Source organism: Gigantopelta aegis, chromosome 3, assembly GCF_016097555.1.
Source record: "Gigantopelta aegis isolate Gae_Host chromosome 3, Gae_host_genome, whole genome shotgun sequence".
NCBI classification, from domain to species: domain Eukaryota; kingdom Metazoa; phylum Mollusca; class Gastropoda; order Neomphalida; family Peltospiridae; genus Gigantopelta; species Gigantopelta aegis.
The window spans coordinates 47,988,543-48,016,521 of NC_054701.1; the positions used below are offsets into that span (position 1 = coordinate 47,988,543).

Sequence of the window (27,979 nt, forward strand, 5' to 3'; positions counted from 1 at the left end):
GTCATTTTTGGTGTTTAGTAAATATTCTTTGCAATTTTAACCTTTCTTTTTTTTTCATTAAAGATGCATTCTAAGAGTACTCCTATCCCGGGCCTCCCAACAAATATTCACAATATCTAAATTCAAGGGTAATAACTCGTCAAAAATTGGCAAATCTCTGTGGAAGTCGAACTCGACCTGTAATTCTACATGTTAAACCTATACACAAAATTTTAGCTCAACATCTTCGAGGAAATCCAGAAAATGTATATGTGAAATAGAGACAGACAAATGGAGACAAAATCTATAAATCCCCTGGTTAGATCAGAGTGAAAATGAGAAATAGTTCTTAATTTGGAAGTAATGGTTAAACATTTAGGGCCATATTTACGAAGCTTGTTTTTCATAAACGCAGGTGTTTAAGCATTGTAAATGTATGTAGTTACACGCATGTAAGATATAAACAGAATTAATAATGCACTCAAGAATGCACTCAAGTGTGAAAATCATTCACTCGCCCTTTTGGGGCTCATTGAATTATTTTTCACAAATCCACACTTACTCGTACATTCTCCACTATACAACATTTACGTGCAGACAACATAAATCACGGATTATGCTATTTGTAAACATAAATTAACTACAAATAAATATCAAGCCATTTTCCTTGTTGAGTAATGCTTTATTTCGTTTTTATTTCCTTGCTACAATAAAGCCTAAGGTCAACCAATAAAACCTTTCCCATGCACACTCCATACATTCATTGTGAAAAATGTAATATATTTTTAAAAAATGATGAAATATGACCCAAGCAGCTGTTTTGATTTAGCAGGTTATATTAATGTTTGTCTTTCACATCCCAAAAATAGATATCACTACTTAGTAGCGACTCTCTTAACCAATCACGCCTGATAAGATGATCAGTATAGCCAAGACTGCATTCAGCACACAGGTTTTGTCACAAGCACTCGCCGATGATTTGACTGGTTCCTGCCCTGCCACATTCACTTTAAATTGAAAACAGGCCCGAAATGAGCATTTTATAATGCCATGGAATACTTGCATTGACTGAACACAGACCAGGTGTGTTAATATGCCAAAATATGCATAAATTAACACAAAAAGATCTGATCTAAAAAACCATGTGACATGGATGGGTGCTTTATTCATTTGACCAGACTGTCCCATTCAGAACTAAAATTTGACAAATGAAATGACCTAATTAATTTCCACATAGGTCAATGGTATAAAAGTCCACTTTATGGTTCCTATTATCAAGTTTCTATTTATTATAGGTTTGTACAGCTAGTTCAACACTCTGGCAACTTGAATATGTCGAGAATGTTCGAGCACTTTGTAAACCAATTTTGATATAGGTCATTGGAATAAGTCTTAATACAGTTACCAAGTTTCCAAGTATTCCAGCTACTGTAGAAGCTTACCAACATCTGGAAAAGCTTGGATGTGTTGGTACTGTTCCAAGCACTTAAATACCCGTTCAAATATCTATGAATTAAGCTTTTTCTGTTTGTCATGCACACATATTACAATTATACATTTGGGATCTGTAAAATGTTCTCTTGGGTATTTCTAGGCATCAAGAAATCTTATGCCTTTTTGCGTGAAGTTGAGGTACACTGAAAAATAGAAAAATCATTCCTTAATGTAATGCATTTAGAATAAACAATTCACAGATTAAGCGTATTCAATTTTCATGGGTGTTTCGACTGACATAAAACAAAGTTGTGCCATCTTACTGATGAAAGTAATAACACGCCACCATTTATGTTCTAAAGAATAGCAACTTGGCAGTGGGAACATTGTATGTTATCAAGAATAGCACAGAAAGCCCTGATGTGATGGGGAGATTCATCTCATAAATCCACTGCTTTCCTCTACTTGACAACATTCAGTACTAGACAACAACAAACTGTTTCAGGAACAGTGTATGGCACAGTGTTCACAAGACAAGCCATTTTCAGGCTACTGTTTTAGCCGATTTATTGTCATTGTGTTCAAAGGCCTTGAGTGACACTGCAACAACTAATCCAATTGGTTTCTCGCTCACCATGATGGGGTAGTATTAGCCAATCGTCTCATTCGTCTGAAAGAGAAAGAAAAAATCCAGCAAATTAAAAACCACATAATAACATTCAGCTACTTATTTATTTTTATTACACTATTTAAAGGCAGAGATCTATTAATTTACCCCTACTGGCCTCGGTGGCGGCGTCATTAAACCATCGACATAAGGCTGGTACCGGTACGCACCCAGAGCAAGTTTTAACAACTCGATGGGTAGGTGTATGACCCTACACTACACCCTCTTCTCTCTCTCACTAACCACTGACAACCCACTGTCCTGGACAGACCAGATAGCTGAGGTGTGTGCCCAGGACAGCGTGCTTGAACATGAATTGAATATAAGAATGAAAATAAGTTGAAATGAAAAAAATTAATTAAATTACCCAAAGAAATAACTCCTGAAAACATACACATTTAATTTTTGCACAAATATTTAACTAGCTACAGTTGTAACACTACATTTGTTATCTATCTATGGTTTAGTATAACATTTAATTAGGGCTTTTAAGACATTAAATTAAATTTTTAAATACAACAATTGTTTACTCTTTAAAGCAAGCGGCTTAAGATATTTGTCAAATGGTTTACCGGGGTATTGATTGCAAGTGTTAGCTTTGTCTTTAGTTGCTCAACTGCCATGCGACCATGATTTTATAACAGTGAGAACTTGTTAAAAGATAAAAAGGGAAAAAAACTTGCATCTTATCAAAATGTTTAGTGTTCTTTTTAAAGTAATGTTTCTATCCTTGTGACCAGAAATGTGCTTCCATTAAAAAGTGTTACAAACGACATGAAAGTCTACCCACCTTGTGTTTCTATCCTGATCTCGTATCTTTTTCTCCATCTCGGCATCCGTCAGAGTCTCAAGGAATGGACACCATTGGTCAGCCTCATTCTGGTTCCGGATTGCAATCTCAACAATTGGCAAAGGAGCTTCACTGAAAATATCCCCCAATCACTTCATTGTAAATACATACCCATCACTGTACAATAAATAGAGGATAATAAACAAGTTAACAGTTATTATCAAGTTTATTTCCCCTAGTGAAATAGTTCACTTGTCATGAGCTTTAGCGATTATTTCACAAGGGACATAAATTTGATAACTGGTAACGAGTTTGTTATTCTATTAATTACTCCAGCCATTGTTTTGTTGTCTAAAAGCCTTTATTTTCAAAATATACACATGTATATAGAAATGATGTTCTGAGTATTGCTATAACTTTGTATTTTAAACATGTTCACAGTTAAGTTAAAAAAAAAAAGTTCTATGCATTCAGTTATAAATCAGTAATGAATTGCATTAAAATAGCACTTTATTACAAATATAACAGTGAAAATGGAAATATGTAAATGCAAACTCTTTAAACTATGTGGTGACGTTTCATTTAGTGATGTCATGTTTAGTACCGACAAGGTCATTGGTTTGTAAGCATCATACTGTCCAATAGTATTGTATGCTACACCAATGAAAAAACATGATAAATATTTTCCCCATTATGGCTGATTGCAAAACTAGTTATGTAATAAGTAAATATTAAACTTGCCAGATGTCACTTATGAGGCATTTCTGTAGATTAATCACTGAATTAAAATTAATAAGAAAATTTAAACTATATTGATTTTCTTTAATTTGACAGAACTTGGGATTGGTCAACATGGAGTCAATTATACAAACAGATATCTTATTTAACATGGTTACAGATTATTACGTTTTGTTTCGGAAAAATGCAAGAAATGGAGGATTCGTCACAAGTATTTTTTAATATGGAAAATATCAACCGAGTCTACGTTAATCAGTATTTGTTGAGGCTCTGCCGAGACAAATACCGATTAACTAGAGGAGGTTAATATTTTACATATTAAAAAACATGAGTAGCGAATTCTATTTATCCTATAACACTTTTAAAATAACATTTAAATTCAATTTTTAGTAAATTACAGTACTAAAGTCGCCTCCATCGGTAATATGACGTCGTCACCATTAGCACAAATTAGTTTAACGTCACGCATTTTAACTAAATATTTGAAAACGTTACGCTCGGGTATACAGGTCTTGTTGGCTTGTAAGCTAATGACCCATCCACATTACCTAGATACCTTCCAAATTTGCATACCATTATTGACGGGTTAAAGTAAATTATCCCATGGGTTTATGATATGGATATCATGGGTAAGTTATAGGATAAATGTAAATATTACATTGTTAGCCGCAAAGAAATAAATGTTGGGACAACTTTAAAAACGACTTTTTTTTTTTAAATGTTATACTGGGATCACCAAATAATAAGGTACAGTCATCTCCACTTATTTGCACATCAGTTCATAGCATAATTCGGTAAATAGACTATTTTCACCCAACACGGAACCATTTGCCCTTATAACACTACAAAACATCCGGTTAATTGCACTGACTACAGGCTATATATCGGTTATTTGCACATAAAAATAACTTATTTTTCTTTTTGTGCTAAATTAATGTCACAAATTACTGAGAAGTCTAGCAAACTTTGGCAAAAAAACTCAAATAAATAACCGATTAATCTGTTTTGTTTGTGCTCACTGTGTGGTAAGCCGACTGTAATCGATATTTACTACTACTGGTGAATCACAATACCAGACTACAAGATTTAAGAATGACATAATTAAGTTGAATAAACCTAATGTTTTGTTTGCAATATACTGCTGTTAATCAGAGGCAATCTCAATAACAGGTAACTCTCCGCCTGTACGCTTGTACGTATGCGCACTCAACAACATCGGCTGCAAACCACTGACAGTGAAAAATTACCGAGTTCATTAACTGGATTCCTTGACATTTCAAATGACACGAACATTGATGTAAATAAAATGTTATATGATATGTTTTTTTTTTTTAATTAAATGCTATGTATTAAGTTTTTAACAGAATAAATGTCTATACTGATTTTATTTATTATTTGTTTTACTTAGTATTAATTGTACATCTGTAATATGGGTTGGAAGTTTACTAGGGCGAGCAAAGGGGTGGGTGGGGAGTGAGACATGCTTCCCGGAAAATGTAGCGGAAAAAAAATGACTGGTGGGGGAGGTCGTCAAAAAACAAACATAACAAAGACCGTTATTTATGGATCGTCCCTACGTTTCTGCTATATTGTTAGACACCAATCAGTCGGACCTCACCATGAAGGTCAGTCAATTGTGTTAGAACGGTCATGCATGCAATGCAGACTGCTGGAACTGATAACAACTCACTAGCCGAGCTTAACTTTAATTGCTTAACAATAGCAAAGTCATTATTTGGGGATCACAAATAATACCAAAGCTTACCATATCTTTTGTGGTGGAAAGAACACCATACCAGCAAATTCATACAAGTTCATGTAATTCTATGGTACGGTGCATTCAGTCGATCAACAGCCCGGTAATTCCGGAAACTGACATCATTTTGTTAACACGTGCACTGATGAAACGTGAACTTTTTGATGATTCTGTTGTTTCAAGTTTATCTCATTAACTACATGGCTAATACACTTTGTTTACACTAATGGATGGTCAGTATTTTTTTTTAATGCACGAAGTTTGTGTTTTTAGAAAACGACGCCCAGTAACAACAGGTAACAGAGGTTTTTGTTTTAAAATGATTTCTGGTCTGGCAGATTAAAACAAAAACGTCATGCTAATTATATATATCGATAGATATATATTTTTTTACATTTATATATATCCAACTGCATGTGACATGTGTTAACTATAATAGTTCCGGTATGAAGTACCGCATTGTGCTAGACTGTCTCCCATACCACTTTGTAGTTGGATGGCTGTTACAAAGTGAAAGTCGGTTCTCTATCGGTTAATTGACTAACCCGGTTAATTGCATAAAATCGAGCAGCACCGAGGGTATGCAAATAAACGGGTTTGACTGTACTTATATTTGTTCGGGGGAATATCCCATTAGTTGAGGTCAGGCTAAGTTGAAAAGACATTAACCTGGCTACGTATGTCTGCATTTTCTGTTGTAGATGTCTTGCAAAAGACAATAGCAAGTACATTTAAGTAAATATTCTACTGAAAAGTGTTTTTTTGTAACATCATATGACTTCCGTATTGTTACCTGAAAGCGTACGTGCGTTGATGCCAGCTCAGTTGTCCTCGAATGCTGTAAGCTATTGCTGTGACAAATTCACCACCTAGTCCTGTAAAAAATATCACCATAGTTGATTGTATGACATGGCTGTATTTTTTTAATTTAAAAGATTTTACAACAGTCTGTACCAAGTACAAGTCAAGAATTGCTGGTTTATAATTTCTGTAGTGAATATAGAGAATAATACATGAGTGGCCGTTAGATACCATTTATCTCACAACGAGTTGTTTTAAAAGGTATCTAACAAGCAAAAGCAAGTTTGATACGTTTTTAAACGAGTTGTGAGATAAATGGTATCTAATGGACACGAATGTATTATTCTATTTCTTACATATCCTCAAAAACCAGGTTTTAAGCAAATTTTAACATCTTTTTCGACTAAAAGATATTTACAACCCTTTGCAATTGTAGCTGACTTACATGTCACAGACACATGATTGTCAGGTTAACTATACGTCACAGTGTAATCTATTTTTAATGTTGTTTTTCATTGGATATATGGCATTGGTAACCTGGTCATCACCTAGGAGCAGCTAGTCGTATGTCTTAAAATTGTTAACACACATACATGTGTAAACAGGGTATGTGTTATAAATAACGCATGGTGTTTTTACCAATGGGTGTGTAAGATAATAAAATATTCCAGAATGTAGGGAAATTATTAAGAAATACTGATTTAGCTTGGTGATAGAGCATCATCTTGAGGTCTGAATACTTAATTCAGTATATCCATTGTTTGCATTCCAGCTAATGCTTCACACAAATCCTACACAAAATTTGTTTGTGCAAAGGCAAAGATCTTGAGGTCAAGAAATGAATCCATGACATAATTTCCTCTAAAACTACTATGCTTATCTCAACCCTGGTTCGCTCTCTTCAACAGCAATGTAATGGAAGTTTTACTGAATGTCTTTTTGTTTATTGGATTAAAAAGGTAAACTTTGTCTTCTCTTACATTGTAGACCATGTATACTCTGTATGCTTAAAAACACTATAGCAGTTCACCAAACAATGTATTGGAATGCTTGTACTACAATACGGTTAGTTCTTCATAACATTCAATAACTTACTATTAATGGCCACTCATTTTAATCTGAGAGAGAAAGCTTACGAGTAACTGTTGAACGTAACTTACCCAATTCAGCACAAAGCTTGGTTGAAAACTGCTCAGGACTGTTTTCTGAATCTGACATGTCCCATTCAAATTGATCCACTAATGAAATATTACCCACATGAATATTTAACTGAAATTAAAAATACTACAATCAGACCACAATGGTTAACTAGATCACAATAACATCAATAAGCTAAATTTTGGAATGTTTTTTTTTTTTTTATCACATCAGCCAACCACGTTTTGGATTATGACACACAAATCTGGTAACATAGGTTAAGTTTCGAATTTTCATATTCTTTTTCACAAACATAAAGGCTGATGATTTGTTGTTTAAGCAAAGCATGACACATTTTCAAAACTACAAAAGAAAAATTTGGAGTTTTACCCTTTTTAAAAAACAATAATACATAAAATTAAACATAAAACCATCAACGCTTAGCAAAAATGTGGAGTCTGTTCACAGCCAATCCTTTTTTAAAAATCTTAAAAGAAAAAAAAGAGTAAAGTTGTATAATGTTTAAAATACTTTTAAAATAATTCTCTGGTCCAGTGATTCGGGGGTTACGTCTGACGGGTATGCCTCTATCTGCTGTCGGATTGCCTGTGAGATTGCCGACACAAAGTTGAGTGGGTTCAGATCCAAATCATCACACAACACTTCAGCAAACTGCTCAGGGGTAATCAACGTTTCTGAAAAGATGACGAATTGTAAAAAAAGAAAAGAAACAGTCCTAAGAATATACATTTCATACCTTACAAAATCAAAATAATACCGCTCAAGGTAAAAATAATACAGTTTAAAAAACGTATCTAGGATTTGAAAAGAAAAGGAAAGGAATGTTTGTTAAGTGATATCTCGGCTTATTTTAAACTACAGCCATTTGTTTTCTTATATATGGCAATATTGATACTTAGTCTAGATAGCGAGAGAGAAAAACCTCTTGTTGCCACAGTGATATACAAGAAAAATCACTGACAACAGAATAGTGTTGTGAGGTGGCAAGTTTAGTCGACATCCAAAAAATGGCTTTAAAGAAATATTGCACTTCAGTTCCAAATATTTTAAAGACAATGTAAACCAAAACAGATTAGTCCAATGTTCAAAGTGCCGATATGACCTCCCAAAATAAGCATTTGTACATGGCCAAGGTTACATGTTAATAGCATATTCAAGAATGATGCACCACAGAAAGAAACCAACAGAGGAGGATCTGTTCTAAATGTTTATATGTCAAGACCTAGGCACTAAAAACTGTTAAATATTGCTGCTGGTTTTTAAACATACCATTTTTGTTCCATGTAAAACAATCTCGTAACTTCTGCCCATCAAACTCCATGTCGAGTCTAATAGGAACTAGACATTCAGACTGAGCTGCATTTTCATGGATCTGGGCTGGGTTAGTATCATCAAAACTAAAAACACATTATAAACATGCATCAAACACGGAACACTCAGTGTGAGATCAAATATACATGTACATATCTGTAACTCATAAACAGCTGGTTTACATAAAAGTTCTAGATAATAAATTACATGATGTAAAAAAAAAAAGAGAAGCAAAAACAATACATGGAGGAGACAAGACTTTTATTCTCATCTCACCAACTATTATATATATATTTTTATGTTGGTCTATACTCTTAGTATACATCCATTATACCACATAAAATCTGAAAAGACCACAAACAACACTATAGTGCACAGCTCTGGTTCCAATCTTAAAGAAATTGAAAATGGCCTTTAATAATTTCATAACAAAACCAATCACTTTTAATTACAGATGAATCCCATTGGCTCGAACCCCTTCAGTGCTCGAGAAAGTGTTCAACCCATCGAGTAGTTCGACCTAACCATTCGGTCAGTAATGTGTAAGTGTAAGTGTAACTTGGGACTTAATTTTTTGTTCAAGCATTGTGGTGTATTCAACCCTTCTGAGTTCGACCCAGTGAGATTCTACTTTATTTTTAAAAAAAGGTCTGACCACCAATGTTAGTTAAAATGGTTTGTACAGTGTAAGCGTCTTTTTTCTTTACCACAGAGGGAATGTTCTGACTTTGTTCTTGCTGAGTCGGTTTCTGTTTATAGGAGTTGAACACGGAACAGCATCTAAATGGTGAGAGCTGCTCGGTACTGTTGGAACCCAGGTGCTTCTCTTCTGCTTAGTTTCTCTGTGACAAAAAATAATATTTTTATTATTTATACACATTTATTACTGATATTTCCCCCTCCATGTTATAAATTATATTCCAATGTTTACATGTACCCACAATCGCTAAATTACAGACCCTTTTTAAAAAGGAAACAATATATTTTAGAAATTTTATCTAATGACTATTTATTAATCTAATTAATGTAAACATTAAAGGTGTCATTTTCAACTTAAAGTATAGGCCATATTACCTCAATTGTTGTTAAAATGGATAGTATTGTCTAGTAAAAAAAAATACACAACAACCGACACCCACCCCCCCCCCCCCCCCACCAAAAATGTAAGATCTTTAATAAGCTGAACCATGGCTTCTGCCATCAAACTGACAACTTGGCATTATAGACATGATAAATTAAAACCTAACAAACAGCTAACTAATGACATTAATAGAGACGATAGAAATTTATGAATGCAACCTTTCAATGGTACATGTAGTACCAAATTATTATTAATGCTTGAGCCATAACCTCATAAGATACCAATAATTATTTGCAACATTCAATTAACGATTGTGTTATTATTTTTATGTTCATCGGGGTATGAACAAAAAAAAACATCCACAAGTTGAGTGAATCGGCAAAGCCGTTCTCACAAAGTTTGAGGATGATTTTTTTTGTCATTCCCAGATGAACATAAAAGAAATAACAGACAATACTTATAATTAAATTTGAATCATATTTGCTAATAATAACACTAAATGTTCATATTTTATTTTCAATTATGTTTAGATTCTTAAACAATAACACCAATATAAAGTGATGTCATCAGATATGACATTCCCATGACGTTATTTTTACTATCATCGAGAAATGAACAAACTCACATTGCTACAGCTGGACCAATGGGATAAAGTTATATTGTAATGAAATTCATTCAGAATGTAATGGAAATTTAACTATTATGAAATGTATTCAGAATTTTTAATTTATTAGTAGTTCTCGGATAGTTTCCAAGGGATTTTGAGATTTTGTTAAATGATAGAAATCTGAAATTGATATAAAACCAGTCTTAACACAACCATTTCCTAATAATTTTAGAGAAAAATGGGACATTCTGAACACCGATAAATAAACACATGATAAACATGCATTCTTTCAAAGGACTGCATCTTCCTGTTTCTGTTCAACCAAAAACAAACTACAAACCTCGGAAAGGATATATCACTGCCTAAAGAAACAGCTTTGTATTTATCGTCGTTTCCCTCAAATATCTCGTCAACCTCGGCCGCTTTGAGCAGTGTGATGTTTGTAGCCAAGGAGTGCTGACCGAAACCTGCAAAAACTATTGTCTCCTGATTTGAACGACACAATTCACACAGACAACACAGGACACCACTGAAGCCATTCCGACTGAATGCGTAACATGTGGAAAGTAGGGGCTCGTCAAATGGGGCCCACTTAAACCGTACACACCCAGTAATTAATATAAACATGGAAAGCAAACAACATGCTGCACACAAAACAGGACGCCACAATAAACATGAAACCTTGATTAGTCATTTATTTTAGCAAACTTATAGCCTTCAGCATGCATCTAATCTATGACAGTAAATGTTTATAGAATCCAAAATTATTTTCATATTCAAATATTTCTGTGAGATGTCATTCGATATACTTTAAAATGATGTCAGTCTAAATTATAACATTGAATTTCGCAAATATGTCAATATTTAAAATTTTTAAGTAACCTCAAGTCAGTTCACATAACATAATTTTCCTCCAGGAAACCGATTGTTTACTTACCGCTATGTGAATTACATTAAATTTGTCTAATCTAATCAATTACCTCAAATTTGCATAGAAATTAGGTATCTTCTGAATTTTGTAATTTATAATTTCAGAACGTTTAAACTGATTGGCAGTTAGTATGAACTTAAAATTGCATCACCGACAAAAATAATGATTCATGTGAATTAATTAGTATGCCCTGCTGAAACACGAAGCTATTTAACTCTAGTAGACAAAATGATAAACATTATATGCAAGTATTACCCACTGAATGTTTTATTTTTATTAAACTATTTTAAAATGCATTCTCCATCATTTAGAATTCAATTTTTTTATTAATAAAGCACCTGTATGTAACAAGTTTAAGACAATGGTTATGACTTAATCTTGCAAATCAACATGGTTTTTTGAAATCTCTACAAAACACATTGCAAGTTTTTATTTCAAAAACCATTTTAGTAAAACACACTAAAAAATTGTATTTAAATACATGTACTGCCTTCAAAGTCAATGCATGCTTGGCCTGTCGGTCACCACAATCACCAATTGTGATAAAAATATAACAGTGGCGTCAAAATAATCAATGTGGCAAATGTCTGTGTCGATGTTTTTTTTAAATAATCCAGTAACAAAAAATAATTTCAACCTTATCTAATCTTCTGATCTGTCTGGCCACGTTATTGAATCTCCGACTGGACAAATAATGCATGAATTTGTGTTATTGTTCTTTGCTACATGCAGACTTCTGGTCATTGTTATATAAACATAATCCAGCACCAGACACCTGAGCACATTGCATATTGTCAGAGCGCTTGACTTCAGATTCTGACGAGTTCCATTTAATAGTGTTCCCCTTTCTTGTCCGCTCTCATGGCAAAACAAAAGCATCACCAATTAGGCTCGACAAATATGGCATCTTACTGTTGACCTGCATGGAACACAATGTCCCTTTGCTATAACCCGTTGTATAATTCTGAATCAAAAATATTATTGGTAGTAAATCTTATTATTTGATAGTCATTGGGAGTAAATTAAAAAAAAAAATTCCAACCATTTTATTTCAGCCGAACCGTTCAAAATTAGCATCCAAATCACCTAAATATTTCAACCAGATGCCAAAATTAATAAAAATCATTTGTCTTAATTGTACTGAGAAACATTGCAAAACCAGACTGCCTTCTCTTTCATTTACATCTGAAACCAACTTGGCTGCAGTGCTCATTTTGGGATAAAAAAAAATTTGCTTGAGCAGGAAGGTTTTTGGGGTTCGAAAACCCTCCCTGCTCAAGCAAATTGTTTAAAAATATATATATTTTCTGAGGGAGCATGATGACTTGACCCCATTATAAACGTTGGTCGACAGTCTAGACATCCCCCTCCTTGCTAAGCTTCCTGCACATGTGCCTGCTGACGATAAACTAATACAGTATTATTATATAAGATTAATGTGTCATGTATTTGATGTAATAAAATATAAAAATACTAAATGACATGTTTTGTTTTAGGCCTAAATAAAAAAAGAGCCGGCCCTAATTAATTTTTGGATGCATTAATTTCTCAATTTATCCTAATTTTCCTGCACCAATATGTAGTTTGAAAGAGTATATATACATAGCATTTTATGTGGACCCATGGATGGTGAATGTAATTGAACAAAAAAGCTGACAGGTTCCTAGATGAATGTGCTTGAAATGTTTATATATCTGCCATGTATTTGATGTAATACATATAAAAGTACAAAAAGACATGGTTTTTTTTAAACTGATTGTGTTGTAAAATAAATGTGGCAATTTCTTTTTTAAAGTGGCTACAAAATTCTGAAAATGGCGATTTTTTTCATGACCAAGGCCGACCACTGCAAAGTATTTTACAAACCAAGATAAAGCCTGCCTGAATCACTTGAAGATTTCTATGAATGCCATGCATATACATGTATGTACACATATTCAACAAAGCATGCAACTGTTACATGCAAACACACATGCTTGTTCATTTAATAAATATACATCTCCCATTTTTGTTGTTTTATTAACTGGGTAATGCTATACAGGTTTACATGTATGTTTTATCACCTACTTTGCTAAGTCAAACAAATAATGTGGTGCGTCTCATTAAATATACAATACATTTTTTTTCTTCTTGTTTTTTCCCCCACATTCACCACCTCTTCACTAAAATTACAAATCAAACCAGTCATCTTTAATCAAAAACCTACCAAATGTAGTTCTTTTTTTAAAAACTCTATATCTATACATGTATTCCAGTTCTTTGCACCTGCCCATAGCCAAATTAGCTAGTTGTTATATAATGTTAATTTTATTTTGTATACAAAGTAGCTTCAACATCTAGAATTTGATTAATATATATATATTTTTTTAAATTAGCCATTTTGTAATATTTTCAAATACTCTCCAAATCTGAAAACTGGTATGGGTGTATGGATACTACTGCTGACGTTATGATACATGATACCCTTGCTTGTGTATCGAATTACAATTTGACCATGTATCGATTCCTATTTTAATTTCATATTGATTTACCAACACCAATTCACACTGAGATGTACTTATTGGTAAGTTATTTCCTTCAAGTAAAAGCAGTGAAGTGGACAGAGAATATGCACCTGCTTAAGTCAATATGTTTATGATGTGGTGTTTCAACATTAAAACTGTTTAATCAGTGTTTCACTTTTATCATGTTAATTTCTTATTTTTAAATCACTTCACCTAAATTTCATCTTCTTGTTTTACTGGGAAAACACTGTGACTCCGGTATCAAGATACGTATCGTATAGTGGGTCATGTATCGTAATACATATCATATTGTAAGATAGGTGTATCATAATACCCCTAAAATTGTCTAAAACTAAATTATTCCCTGTGGCTGTTTAAATGCATTTATATACTAATTGCATATCAGTAGCAGATTCATATGGTAATTCTGGGAGTGTGCACCCCTCCAGAGCATCGTGATGTAATTAATGTATTGTATTATAACACATTCATGAACAAATTAATGGCAAGTATCATTTTCTGAATTGCACCTCATCCCAACAAAAATCAGTGATTCTAGTGATCAAAGCATCACATAATAAGCTATCTCACAGCATTAACTATTTATAGACTCCCTAATTAAAGCATGAACGTATAATTTTATTAATATTAACACAACTTTTTTAACATTAAAACTAATAAAAGCATGTAAATAAAGTAATAATTAATTTACCTATATTAGCAATTTTCTTTCGTTCATCCACTGTGACCAGTCTTCTCCACATAGAGGGATATTTCTTATAGAGTGACCCACGAAACAATCGTAAATAGTTACCAACCTGAAAAATTAAAAGGAAAAAATATTAATTTTTATTTTATAAAATTAGGAAAGACTTTTGTTTGTGAAGGGGACAATATTTTAAAATGTTAGGTAACAACCGGATGTCGGGTAAAATGATTTTTCCCTAGATAACTAATTTTATCATATAATATCTTATATTTTCAGTGCAATCAAAGTATGTGATATTTTTCAGATCACATACTTTAAGAATTTGATAACTTTGCAAATTAGATATAAATTAATCGAGGTCACGGCACTAGGTTTATTAACATTTAAACAAACGTACTAGGGTGACATTCCATAATTGACATATGCAGTCATAGTCATCAAATAAAAAAACATTTTAACAGCAATTTTATACTGAATGCTGTCCAGCATTCAGAAAACAGTTCAGAAAACACTTGTTTAACAGTTCAGAAAACACTTGTTTATTTTGATGTAAGGACATCCAAAACGATATCATTCGAGTTTGACATCATTTCCATTCAAAAAGACACTGCGCCACATCTTCCTATGTCATTTGAATATCCAGTAATGGCAGACTGGAATTAAAGTTGCGTGTACAGTTTATAAAATACAATGTATTAAGCGTGAGATTATATGATAAAGAGATTTTTACCCTCGTGTGTTTTGGTATCGTCAATATCATATATTAGGAATAAAAATAATGTAATAAAATAATAAAATGTTTATTCCTAATATATGTTATTGACGATACTGAAAAAACACTCGGGTAATAACCTCTATATATTATTTTGTAAACCAGTGAATAATCTAACAGTAACATATGCACTACCTGGGCTAAGTCTTGGTGAGCAGAACAGTTATTCATTAACATTTTTAAATTGCTGAAACAGTTATTTCCAAACAAAATATTGATTATACATGAAATTATTTCACCAAATAGACATCCGTCCCTTGCCGAATTGGATGGTATCGAGGGTATATATAAATTGGGGGGCATGATCGACAATTGTCATGAGTGTCGTGAGTAGCTTCGTAAAAGCTGTGAATCTCTAGCGACTAACGTACATATTTCGTATAAGATGTCAAAATGGCTGCAAAAAACGGTCTACTAAAGTTTACATCGGAATGGTTTAAGACCAAAAGCAGTGAAACATTAACTTAGACGAAGTCTCTGGAGCCGCCAGTCAATTGTATTTTAACAGTGCAAAATTAAAAGATTCATACAATAAAATTAACTTTAGTGGAATGTGTTTTCTACTTTTAACATTTAGAATTATAGTTAAATATTCAAGCAGATTTACCAGTGATGTTTAATTCTCCACATGTATCAGTATTTAAAATTTAATAAAATATGCCTCCCCTTCCCCCTAAAAAATACCCTAACTCACAGACCTTTATCACAGCTCTATTTTCCCCTTATCGTTTCATTTAAAAAAGAGTCATACAACTACTAATCAATGTTACATGTCTATCCACAAATTATTTATTGATGTATTTATTATTTTATTTTATTTTCACTATCATTTATATCAGATACATACAACTTCACTTGAAATAATATCTGATATTTACAAAGTTTTAAAACATATATGAGCTGTCACACGCGAAAACCTACAACTACAAAGTTTGACATCACATGTAAATGCAAAAGTAAAAGTTGACATGCTGTTTGCGTTACGTTGAAGAATTTAGAAGATGACATCTTCTTCTTTACTTGAAGATCAGTTTGAACTAAACATAGATCTGTATGTACAATAGTGTTTGGTTACTATTTTGTATTTTGTACCTGAGAACATTGGTCGAGATCGTTAGCGATACCATCAGTACTTTGATACACATATACAAGCATGGGGAGAAGTCCTATATATTGATATGGTATGCAAGTATCACACGTTTTTATAACGTACATGATTATACATAACAAAGTTCAGCAACTTTTCCAGAGTGGTAGACCCATGCAACCCAATACGATCCTAATTTGATGTTTGGTCTAACTTATGAATATTGTATATAACTTCAGTCCCGTAGACAGCATGATTAGTGAGGGTGGGATCGAAATTTCCTGTAAACGGAACTCATCAAATGCGAGTGCCAAAGGCACGGAGCTGTAGACCGAGGAGGAGGGGGGAGGGGGGGGGGGGGGGGGGGAGGGAGAGAGAGAGAGAGAGAAGAGAGAAGGAGGGGAGAGAGAAGGAGGGGGTTCCCCCAGATTTATATATATATATATATATATATATATATAAAAAGAACACCATGTCAGACAATGAGATGACGCCGGTTACACTGAAGAATAATAAACTTTTGTTATACGTTAACAAGTTGCAGTAAGTTGTGGTATGCATGTAAAATGGGGCCTGGTCACAGAGCCACGACAAGAAACCGTTTGTTTTCAGTCATACCATTGTATTTATAATAAATGATACATGGCATACTTCTCACATCCCACAAACAGGATAGCATACACGACGTCCTTTCATGGATCACTGGTTGGGACTAGAAATAATCAAACAGGCCCACTGAGGAGGATCGAACCTTCAGCAAATGGAACCTCAGACAGACATTCTTGCTACGTTATCCCAGTCATTTGGGGACAAGGACATTTATATATAAAATCCTTCTCTTTTTTTTCCATCTGATCGGAACTCTCAATCATGCGTGGAGGGATTGTCCAATACCCCGATCCCCCCCTGGCTACGGGCCTGACATGGTACTTAATATGTTTGCTTCAAACATTCAAACGAAGTACCTTATGACTGGTACCTTATGACTGTACATAATAAACCCATATGAGTTTATAATAAAGAGACCATCCTGAGTTTGTAGCTATATTATCAAGCTGTCGGCTAGTCTAATCTGTCTAAACTTACATATTTCTTAGGTTAAATAATCTTGCTTCGAAGTTAAAAGCTGTATATGCATTACAGTTACATTTCTGACCATTTTCAGGTCGGTAGCAACCGAGAAGTCGGAGGGGGGACTACAGCCCCGGTTTAAAATGTGGCTTTTGCCCCCCCCCCCCCAAATAGACTGTGTCCCTCCACTACAGATTGTGCCCCCTCCCCTCCCCCAAATCCAGATATCGTTCCTACGGGCCTGGTTCTAATGTTCTATATACCATAGCTCAAATTTCATATGTATCATTTAATTTTATTCCAAATACCGAACAAAATTTTGAATAAACTGGTGAAAAGAAATCCAGACAAGAATCCTAAATGTATTTATCTGTATAATGCTTTATAAATATTTAAATCATGTTAAATACAATAAATATCTGCATACATACATGCGCACACACATTAATATTATTTCAAACTATATCCGATATTTATTGCGTACGAATCCGAACCAATGGTTTGTCGGGCATTAACAACCAAATATTTCGTGATAAGCAATAATTCACAAATGTCTCCAATAAGTCTTGTTGGATGTAAACAGAATTTTCGGGTTCCCTACTGATAGAATAATTAATCATGGAGATATTCACATTCCTATTGCGTGGCCTCCCATTGTCTATGCGCCCCAACTTGTCCACAGGTCTAAATCATTTCATTATTTCAAGAAACTGTTTTTTTTTTTAAAGAATAAAAGAATGTATTCAGTGGAACATTTTCACTGTTGCCATTACCTCTAGCCTATATAATAAGAATGACAATAATAACACTGTAATTTAAAGTTGTAAAGTAACAACTTTGCAATTGTTTAATTATTACATTCTATTTGGAAATAAAATAATTATGTTATATCATAAAAATAATTATCTTGAATCATGCATACAAATTTTATTATTATACATACAAATTATATATTTTGTAGCCCACATCATAATTATTATAATATTAATAATTAGCTTATGTTAAATTTATAATTAATATTACCTGAAAATTATATCAACAAAAATATTCTGGCCAACCTGCCTCTAGTCAGGTCGCCTCGACATACAAGCTATACGGAAACACATCGGTAATAAATATAGATTGTATTAATTCAGATTCCTGTTGTTTGTTTCTCTTATATGACAACCCAAGCTGCTATAATACTCATAAGACATGCTGCAACTATGTGTTAGCTACAGAAAATAAATGACAATATGCAAGGCATGCAAAATGTTAATATAATAATTTTATTCTATGTAAAACAGTGATCACTAAGGCTTTGCTTCACCCCCAAAGACCCGGATGATCAGTAATTAGGCCGCATGACGTCACACCGGTTCCGAAAATAGGATCAGTGATTTTAAAAATTTACTAGACACATTTAAAAATTCACAAGCCCTACTTTACTCTAAGTTAATACAATTTTACAGTAATAATCAGATATGTCACCTAAAGAGGGAGAAAGAGCTTAAAAACACAAACACTGAGGAGTTGGTGTGAGGGCAGATTCTATGATTCACTATGATGTCGATACCATCACTGTACCATTTATGTAGAGAACATTAAAAGCCTTGGTTTGTCAAGTGAGCAGAAGGGTTTACCTATTTTTGTTTTCCGAACATACCAGGATAAAAATTGACCGAATGCAGCCACTTGACCTAGGCCGAAAAAAAATTATTACTTGTTTCCTATTACATGCTGGAAAAATATAGGGTAGGTAGGTAGGAAAAACATTTTATTTTGGAAAATAATTTTATTTATGGATATTAAATAAAGGTGTTGACTACCGGTATCCAAAATAACCTCTGCATGTATAGAAATGCATTATGCAAACCAACAATACTATTCATCACAGTGTTTCCCCTAGAAATGAAATAAGGCACGGTAAAGTGACGTTTTAGTAGCATATTTTATGTGCAGTTTTAAATATAAGGGCTTTTTTTTTCATTATACAATTTTCAAAAGGACAAAAACCGTATGGCCATTTTATGTTCTATATCTATTTCATAACTTAATTTAAAAAAGGAAATATGTAGTGCTATCCACATAGGTGTGTTTAAAGGCTTCTTTTTACATGGGCAACTTATAAATTTATAAAAGACAAGGCATTTTGATTTTGAGGGCAACATGGTGCTAACCTATCTGTGGGAGAGTAGGCCTACATACAAAAGACCCCTTGCTGTTTAATAATAGGCAGAAGGTTTACTCTCATACTAACACTTAACTTCTGTACTGGTCCAGGACAGACTTGGTTGAACCTTAATTGGATAGAAACCAGTAAATAGGTTATAACAATTTCTTTTAATGAAAACTGAAAAGAAGGGTTCTATATTTATCTGTCCAACAATAACATTAAAAAAATATTATTGCCACACAACTGCTCGGCAAACTGCTGCACACAGCCACATTCATGAATATGACGTCACGTTTTCTTTCTAGTCAACATGAACTTTTTTAGCGGAAACCCGTGAAGTTCCCAGTGACCACTTACAAAAAATAACGAAACGCATCAAGATCTTACTGACATATTTAATCATTTGATTTGGCAGTAAACTCCATCATTATCGGTAAACATTCCCTCACCTAGTTTATCAGAAGGTCACTAAATTTCTATACGGCCAGTTTGTCGCTGGAGTAAATCATTAAATATAGTTATTATTATTATTATTATTATTATTATTAATAGGAACACCTTGCTACGCTAGATGTAGAGTAAATCGGAAAAGATGGCATATATTCGTGAAAACAATTTTCCGACTCTTCGCCCGATATCTCACAAAAGTTTACGAACTTCAATGTGAAGGGAAGTAACTCCATCAATCAACTGTTAGAATAAAACATTTCGTGGCTAACGGGTTGACAATAAAACTAAATTTGCGACAGTAAAACCACCGATATACGTCCGCAAATCGGAAAACACAGTAGGGTTATCCCCTAAATGACACCAAATTAGTGCTTGTGATAGTTTTGGAATGTTTTCATGGAAATCGTTGTTATATTAAAAAAACATTTTTGGATATACAAAAAAAGTTTTAAGATCGGCAGGTTCAAATTAGGGTCGGTTGGGTAACCGGAAACAAACAATATTTTATGATATGCCTTATCGCTGAACACCGATTATAAAGATGAACTCAAAGGCTGTTCATTTTCAGCAGTGGTATTCAAATGAATTTACTAAGCAGATTTCCCCAAGTTGAAGATATCAAAAGTAAAGTGTGTTTTATTTAACGACGCCACTAGAGCACATTGATTTTTTTATCTTATCATCGGCTATTGGACATCAAACATATGGTCATTCTGACACTGTTTTTTAGAGGAAATCCGCTGTCGCCACATAGGCTACTCTTTTATGACAGGCAGCAAGGGATCTTTTATTTGCGCTCCCCACAGGCAGGATAGCACAAACCATGGAATTTTGTTGAACCAGTTATGGATCACTGGTCGGTACAAGTGGTTTACACCTACCCATTGAGCCTTGCGGAGCACTCACTCAGGGTTTGGAGTCGGTATCTGGATTAAAAATCCCATGTCTCGACTGGGATCCGAACCCAGTACCTACCAGCCTATAGACCGATGGCCTAACCATGACTCCACCAAGTGAAGATATCGAAGGCAAAGTTGACTTTTTGAAAATTTGTGTTGATTTACAAACCAGCCACATGAAGCCAATCAACGCCATGAGGCTGATTCATTAACAGGAATGAGTGTCAGTAAAGAGAGACATGCTTGCGAGTCGGTTCCGCAAAGCTGGTCGTATGGACAGCAGGTGAGAAGCACTTTGTTGTCCTAATTCTATTTTGGAACATTAACATGAAGAGTAGTCCATAAAAAAGTAAAATGGCAGACGGTGAAAAATTGCATGTGTTTTGTCCTAGAATATCTTAGCGAAGTCTATATTTAAGTAATATGGTTTTAGTCTAAAATGTGGAATGTTTTTATTGTAAGGTGGGTTTTTTAATGATTTATGTTTGGACAAAATGTGGAGAAAATCTAACAGTAATTAAAGGTAGGAGAGTAAATTATCATACCATCAAGTAATGTAATTACGAGACCATAAGGTTTGACTTCACGAGAAGGACCAAATATTGAAATTAACAGCAATACAAATGTCACCTACCAGGGAACATTTTCGCTACACAAGTTTCAGAGATCGCTACACAATTATAAAACATTAAACAGATACTGCTAATTAATTTTCAGTTGACCAGAAATATCGCTAATCAAGATTTTGAAAACTAAATATTCCCTGCCTACCTACACTTATATATGTTTATGGTACTGTAAAATACAAATAAAGTTCATTGGAACACTGTTGTTATCAATAAAAACATTTCAAACACAGTGTCCTTAAAAAATATGGTGCCCGAACAGTGTACATGTATTGTAAACTCAAATTGAGAGTGAACATTGCAAGTCTAGCACTTCTAGAATTGTTATAAAATCCACTAGCCATGGGATCAGTAATTTAAAATTTTTACTAGCCACAATTAAAAATTCACTAGTCCTACTTTACTTTAAGTAAATACAATTTTACTTATAGTAACAATCACATATGTCACCTAAAGAGAGAGATAGAGCTTAAAAACACTAAGAATGGGGGGGGGGGGGGGGGGGGGGGGGGGGGGGGGGCAGGATAGGCAGGATATTCATATTTACAGTCTAGACTTAAATGCAGCATCTGACAACTTTTTGTTCACTAGCCGTTGGGCATGGCTGTAGTAGTTATTTACTAGCCCAACATTGAATATCACTAGCCATGGGAGTGGGGCTACCATAATGTAGAAGCTCTGCAATTGTATCACTTTTTATTAAGTCACATCCAAATAGATGTTACTTAAAAGTAAATATTTAGTTTCTGGTGCATTTTAATTATAACTTCCTTGTATATCATTAAAGACAGTCCTTCAATGAATAATGGAACTGCATAAACTTTTAAAATGTACGAACTGGGGGAAAGCTAAGAAGCAGCATTAAACAAGATTAACATGAAGAGTAGTCCATAAAAAAGCTAAGAAGCTCTTAGAGGAGCAGATAGTAGTTTAATATCACGAAAGGCAACATTTCGGGGAATTGAATCTAATCACAAGTCACCATTCAGTGATTTACTTCATGTTTATTGCGTAAGACACACATCTCTGTTAGTACCCATTTAATTAATTCATTGTAGTTTTAACCTTCTGAATATGGCAGGTGAGGTATATCATACACAGTACATTCACTCATTAATATTTCCCCGCTGTTTTGCACATGGCACTGACCAGAAATAATAATACAACAACACTAATTAATCTTAATATTAATAATGGCCAGTTTAGTATTTGCATGAAAAATATCTGGACATTTTATTTGTTGAAAAAGTGGTTTTAGGCAACAAAGGCGGAACATCGCAGTAATTTTCAGGAATTGATAGCCGACTGTGACAGCTTAGTTAATTGGTCTATTCTTTTTAATTGCCTCCACCGGTGATTCCTGATTGGCAGGTAGGTAACAAGACATGGCAATTAATTACTGCCGTCTATATACAAAAGCATGTACCGGTATTATTAACATCACAGAACTGACCAATTACGTAGTCCCAAAGAAAAGAAAATTATCACTTGGGTATCATGGGTGGTCGCTTTTGCTCCAACGTAGCCTACCAATAGACCTAATAATATGCATTTTTCTTTGGATTTTTTTAAGTGACAAAAATACTATAACGATATTTTGTTCTGTTAATGCAAATTGAAATATATTTTGTTAAAAATAGTTCATTATATTATCAAGTCATTTATGTTGTTTTACAAGTCAGGTTGATCAAAGTGATGCGCATTGTCATAAATTACTTTCTTTGTTTAGATTTTGCATACAGGATTTGGTAGGAGGTGATATCACTTCGTCCCAAGCTAGAGTATCGGATGTGGCGAAAAAGAAACAAAATGGCTGCCCCCAGTTAACAGGAATAATCACGTTTTTTAATTAATTCTAAAATTAAATGTTTTTCATTTCTTAAAATGTCAGTATGCATTGGCAATCTGGGTATGCATCTTTCCAACACATAAGGCTCATATATGAGTTGTACTCCTCTTATATATCATTGAATATGCCTACCAGTCCAAAAGCCTTGCGCATGCATAACGTTAATCATTTTTTTAAATTTTTATAAGCAAAACAATGTTTGGAGTGCATGTGCACTTATGAATTTCACAGACATCACCATGTCAAACTTACAATACTCAGCCATAGCTGATAAAGTGACAGACCCTAGATTTTAAACACTATGACATATTTTTCACTATTAAAACTGTTTTTGATCATTTAAATTAGAAGTACTTACATTTTATTAGTTAAAAATTCATTTTTGTATGCCTGAAGTGGTTCTGGTCATCCAGGATTTTATAACACACTAAAGACGCACATTCATCTGAGATTGTGAAGTACACTCATGTCACATTAGTCTGCACGGCACAAAAGTCTGCACATGTTAATTATGTTACATTATATCTTGAAACTAAGTGATGGGGTATGTTTGTCAACAAAAAAACAAACAACGTTAATTTAATTCATAAAAGAATTGTTTAAACAATACATATTGATTGTGAATATGTATAAAACCGACAGATAACAATTTGATCAAAAATCCCTCTGTATTAATGCAATAAAAGTATACTTTTTGAGCATTGTGTTTTTCTATTAACTGTTAACACGTGTGACGTGTCTGTCACCACTATAATGATCTACCTTGTATATCAATTTATAAAAGTTTACATAGAAGCTTTAATACATACCGTATTGTAATTTATGAATCCATAAATGAAATCAATGTTCCATTAACGTAAACATCCAAGCATACTTTGAATTTCCTTACAAGTGACACAACACAACCAATATGGCTGCCAAGACTGTAAAGCTTACAGCATGGCCTATTTTTAGCTATAGTCTGTTTCATAATTATCATTGATTGTCCTATATGGCTAACTATCACTATTTGTGCTCATTTACACACTTAATAACAGACAACTTCATGGCTGTTAACAAAAGTAAAATGTTGTGACTGAAATTTCAAGGTACAGGGCATTGCCCTGGTTGGGGGTTTAGATGGCGGATGTCAGTGCCATGATTATATCACCATTCAAAATGGTAGTGTTCTACATGACAATTGTAGTCCATTTTAAACATGTATTTCTCCCAACCCAAACCCTGTTTTTAATTTTTTTATTTGACAAAAACATTAATTTGATGGGTCCTGCAGTGAACCTATATTAATAAAAATAGTCCTATTAGGCTGACATTTGCTGGGGTGTTCTTTCACAAGCTATGGACATTTTTTTTAAAGTTTGCATTATTACTTGATGTTATTTATTTAGGCTTGACCGCCAGCTAATGGACGGCAAATCAAATATTCAAATACATTTACATCAGGTCGCCGTAGTCTTATTGCAAATTCATTATGGTCGTTAAAAATTGGAGTAAAAGCCAATGTCTGATACTGCATTACGCTAACGTTGAATAATCCTTTGTTGATCTTTGTGTCTGTTTAACAATACGTAGCGCAAAATCTTGCAGTTTTAATACCCCTCTCGCTCGTGTAACGTTTTGTGACCATGTCATATTTTACTTTGGGGTCTTTAGTAATACATATGTTAAAATAAAACGGCAATGACTGGTTGCATACTTTATTAATTAACATTACGTTGCACAATAACCCCCCCCCCCCAAATTACGTTTTGTCACACATCCCATAATTCCTACTCTCCTTAGTGCACGTTGAGTAGTTCTTGAATGACCCCATTATTCAATCGTAAATAATAAAGAAGTAACATACCGCTGGTCGGTAAATGTTAATTTTTCACCGGATAAATTTTATTAAGTCTCAATACGCAATCTAATAATCTCCCAGCAGAACTATTACATTGTAACAATGTTCAAACTCGCACATGCTGTTCGTCACATGGTGTGACATCGGGTACGGCCATTACTTCAAAGGGAGTGAGTAGCACATTTAAATTACGGGGGTTTTTTCACTTAATTTACAACTACTGTAGTAACGGGTTTGTTTAGGGGGGTTTAATTACAAAAACCGTACCAAACATGATTTTAATTTTTTTTTAAATAATAATAATAAAATATCTGAGAAAATGTATAGTAGTTTATACCCTGGGATAGGTCCCTAAAGGGGGTCAGTGGGGCAAAGAAAACGTCTGACGTGATCGGGTTGACATTATGGAAACCGAAAATGGCCAAAGTGATTCTCATTTTAAAAAAAAATGAAACTGACAAAAAATAATTTCCACAATTTCTCTGACGACGGAAATCCGTCTCACGACGGACAGTTAACAGCCATGCAACTTTTGTTGAATAATGATAATAAATTGTGATACTGGCTTTTTTTATATTGTCATTTTCTGTTATGCACCGGCCTCGGTGGCGTCGTGGCTAGGCCATCGGTCTACAGGCTGGTATGTACTGGGTTCGGATCCCAGTCGAGGCATGGGATCTTTAATCCAGATACCAACTCCAAACCCTGAGTGAGTGCTCCGCAAGGCTCAATGGGTAGGTGTAAAGCACTTGCACCGACCAGTGATCCATAACTGGTTCAACAAAGGCCATGGTTTGTGCTATCCTGCCTGTGGGAAGCGCAAATAAAAGATCCCTTGCTGCCAATCGGAAAGAGTAGCCCATGTAGTGGCGACAGCGGGTTTCCTCTCAAAATCTGTGTGGTCCGTAACCATGTGTGACGCCATATAATCGTAAATAAAATGTGTTGAGTGCATTGTTAAATAAAACATTTCTTTCTTTCTTTTTTTGTGTTATCCAAACCAAGGAGCATGGAATACCATTTATATTTATCTTATTTGCATAATCTAAATTAAACTGAAAAAAAGCAATAATAGGAAATGTTTGTTGTGTACAACTTACGAAGTCGGACCCATTACCCGTTTGTTGTTTCCGTGAACAGTAGCGACAGAAGTGGTTGTTTTAATGTTTGCTGCACAGACTTATGTGCCGTCATGCAGGCCAGTAAATACAGGGGGGTGCCACTAAAAAAGCGCTCATTACTTGAATTTAAAATTATTTTGTTTTAACTTTCAGTAGTAACATGTTTATTGTTCCATTATACTGTGGTGTCAAACAAATATTTATAAAGAAAGATTTTAACTTTAAAATTTAACAGAAATGCTTAGGTGAACAGACTTAGGTGCCACCAGTGTAATGGTTATCAAAACAAGCTCTAGTTATTTTTAGACAGTATTTCTTTGTTTAAACTTAACAGACTTTAGTTTCTCTCTGTTAAAGGCACTCAATCACGGATTTAGTGGGCCTTATTTCTCTAAATATGGATTATAAATGGAAATTACATTCATTTGGAATACCAAACCTAGTTGATTGCATGATCCAAAAAATTTAATTTGAAATACGATAGAGGGAATTCCATCACACGCTTCATTTTTAAAATTTGGAAGTCTTCTTGTGAAAAGTCATAAAAAATACGGCAAAACAAACTCGCTTTCTTCTTTGCTATTGAAATTGTTTTGTTTGAATTATCAATATTATACAATAGACTAATGCACCTGAATGTGTTTGAGCAGGACTAGGCCAGTGGTAAAGTGTTCGCTTGATGTGCATATAAAAGATCTCTTGCAGCTAAGGCCAAATAATCAAAAAAAGAGTTGGTGATCGTCCTTTTGATCACACAAATCAGGATGGGGGTGGGGGAAGGTTTTAATTTTTTTCTGTGAAAAACTTTATAAAACCCTGGAGACCATTTTGTTTGCGGGAGTAGTAGCCAACAGCGCATGCACCTGGATGTTGTAGTTCCTTCACTGGCCGCCAGATGGACCTGGTGATAATTTAACCCATTACGGTGCTTACGAAAGTTGAATTGCTGCTATCTCGATGCATTTTTAACACTTTTTAACAAAATAAAAAATAAAATAAATTCAGGGGCAGGTGCATTTTTCAGGTACGGGCGGGGACGATCACCAATTCTTTCTTTTTTTTGGCCTAATCGAAAAGAGTAGCTCATGAAGTGGCAGCAGCGGGTTTCCTCTCTCAATATCTGTGGTTCTGAACCATATGTGCGATGCCATATATAACTGTAAATAAAATGTGCTGAGTGTGTCATTAAATGAAACATTTCCTTCGTGAATGTGTTTGGAGAAAATCTTGTATTATTTTTTTTTTACCTTTTACGAAATATGGATTTCAAGTGAAATTACAGTAAGATATGCTATATTTATTGTGTACGAAGCCAAAACATGGGTGAGAAAAGTGACTGTCGTCGACCTTAGTTTTCTGTTGTCTTCAAGTTGAACATTTCTAATTTTCTTTGTTTTCATCATCATCATGAACGGGAAAATACATCAAACTTGAAAAACATTTTGTCAGCCAAACCCAGAAAATATATTCAATAACTACGTTCAAACGTATACCTCTGATCCGATGTAATATGCTTCTCCATTTTCTTCGATTGTAAATGATTTTGGTTTTTCGCCAAAAGTTTTCGGCACATGATAAAAAGAACCATCTTTGGTCGCAGCCATTGTTGTTTCTTTCTTTTACTCAAAAAATGTGATTTCCTC

The 27,979-nt window shown here is 34.0% G+C and overlaps 1 protein-coding gene across 4 annotated transcripts; it reads right to left on the bottom strand.

Annotated features, from left to right (window-relative positions):
• Positions 1 to 640: 640 nt before the first annotated feature.
• LOC121368152 (SWI/SNF-related matrix-associated actin-dependent regulator of chromatin subfamily B member 1-A-like) lies at positions 641 to 27,977 on the bottom strand. Of its 4 annotated transcripts, none has more exons than XM_041492757.1 (11): positions 27,830 to 27,977; positions 14,470 to 14,575; positions 10,663 to 10,789; positions 9,342 to 9,476; positions 8,593 to 8,720; positions 7,834 to 7,997; positions 7,326 to 7,434; positions 6,158 to 6,239; positions 2,871 to 3,002; positions 2,048 to 2,083; positions 641 to 1,616 (listed from the first exon to the last, which is right to left on the bottom strand). In XM_041492757.1, the coding sequence occupies exons 1-11, from the start codon at positions 27,938 to 27,940 to the stop codon at positions 1,577 to 1,579; spliced, it is 1,170 nt and encodes a 389-aa protein (XP_041348691.1). In that variant the 5' UTR covers positions 27,941 to 27,977; the 3' UTR covers positions 641 to 1,576. The 4 variants fall into 4 exon arrangements, with proteins under 4 accessions (XP_041348691.1, XP_041348690.1, XP_041348693.1 ...); XM_041492756.1 differs by having other exon boundaries at positions 10,663 to 10,798; XM_041492759.1 differs by having other exon boundaries at positions 641 to 2,083.
• Between the last annotated feature and the right edge of the window lie 2 nt (positions 27,978 to 27,979).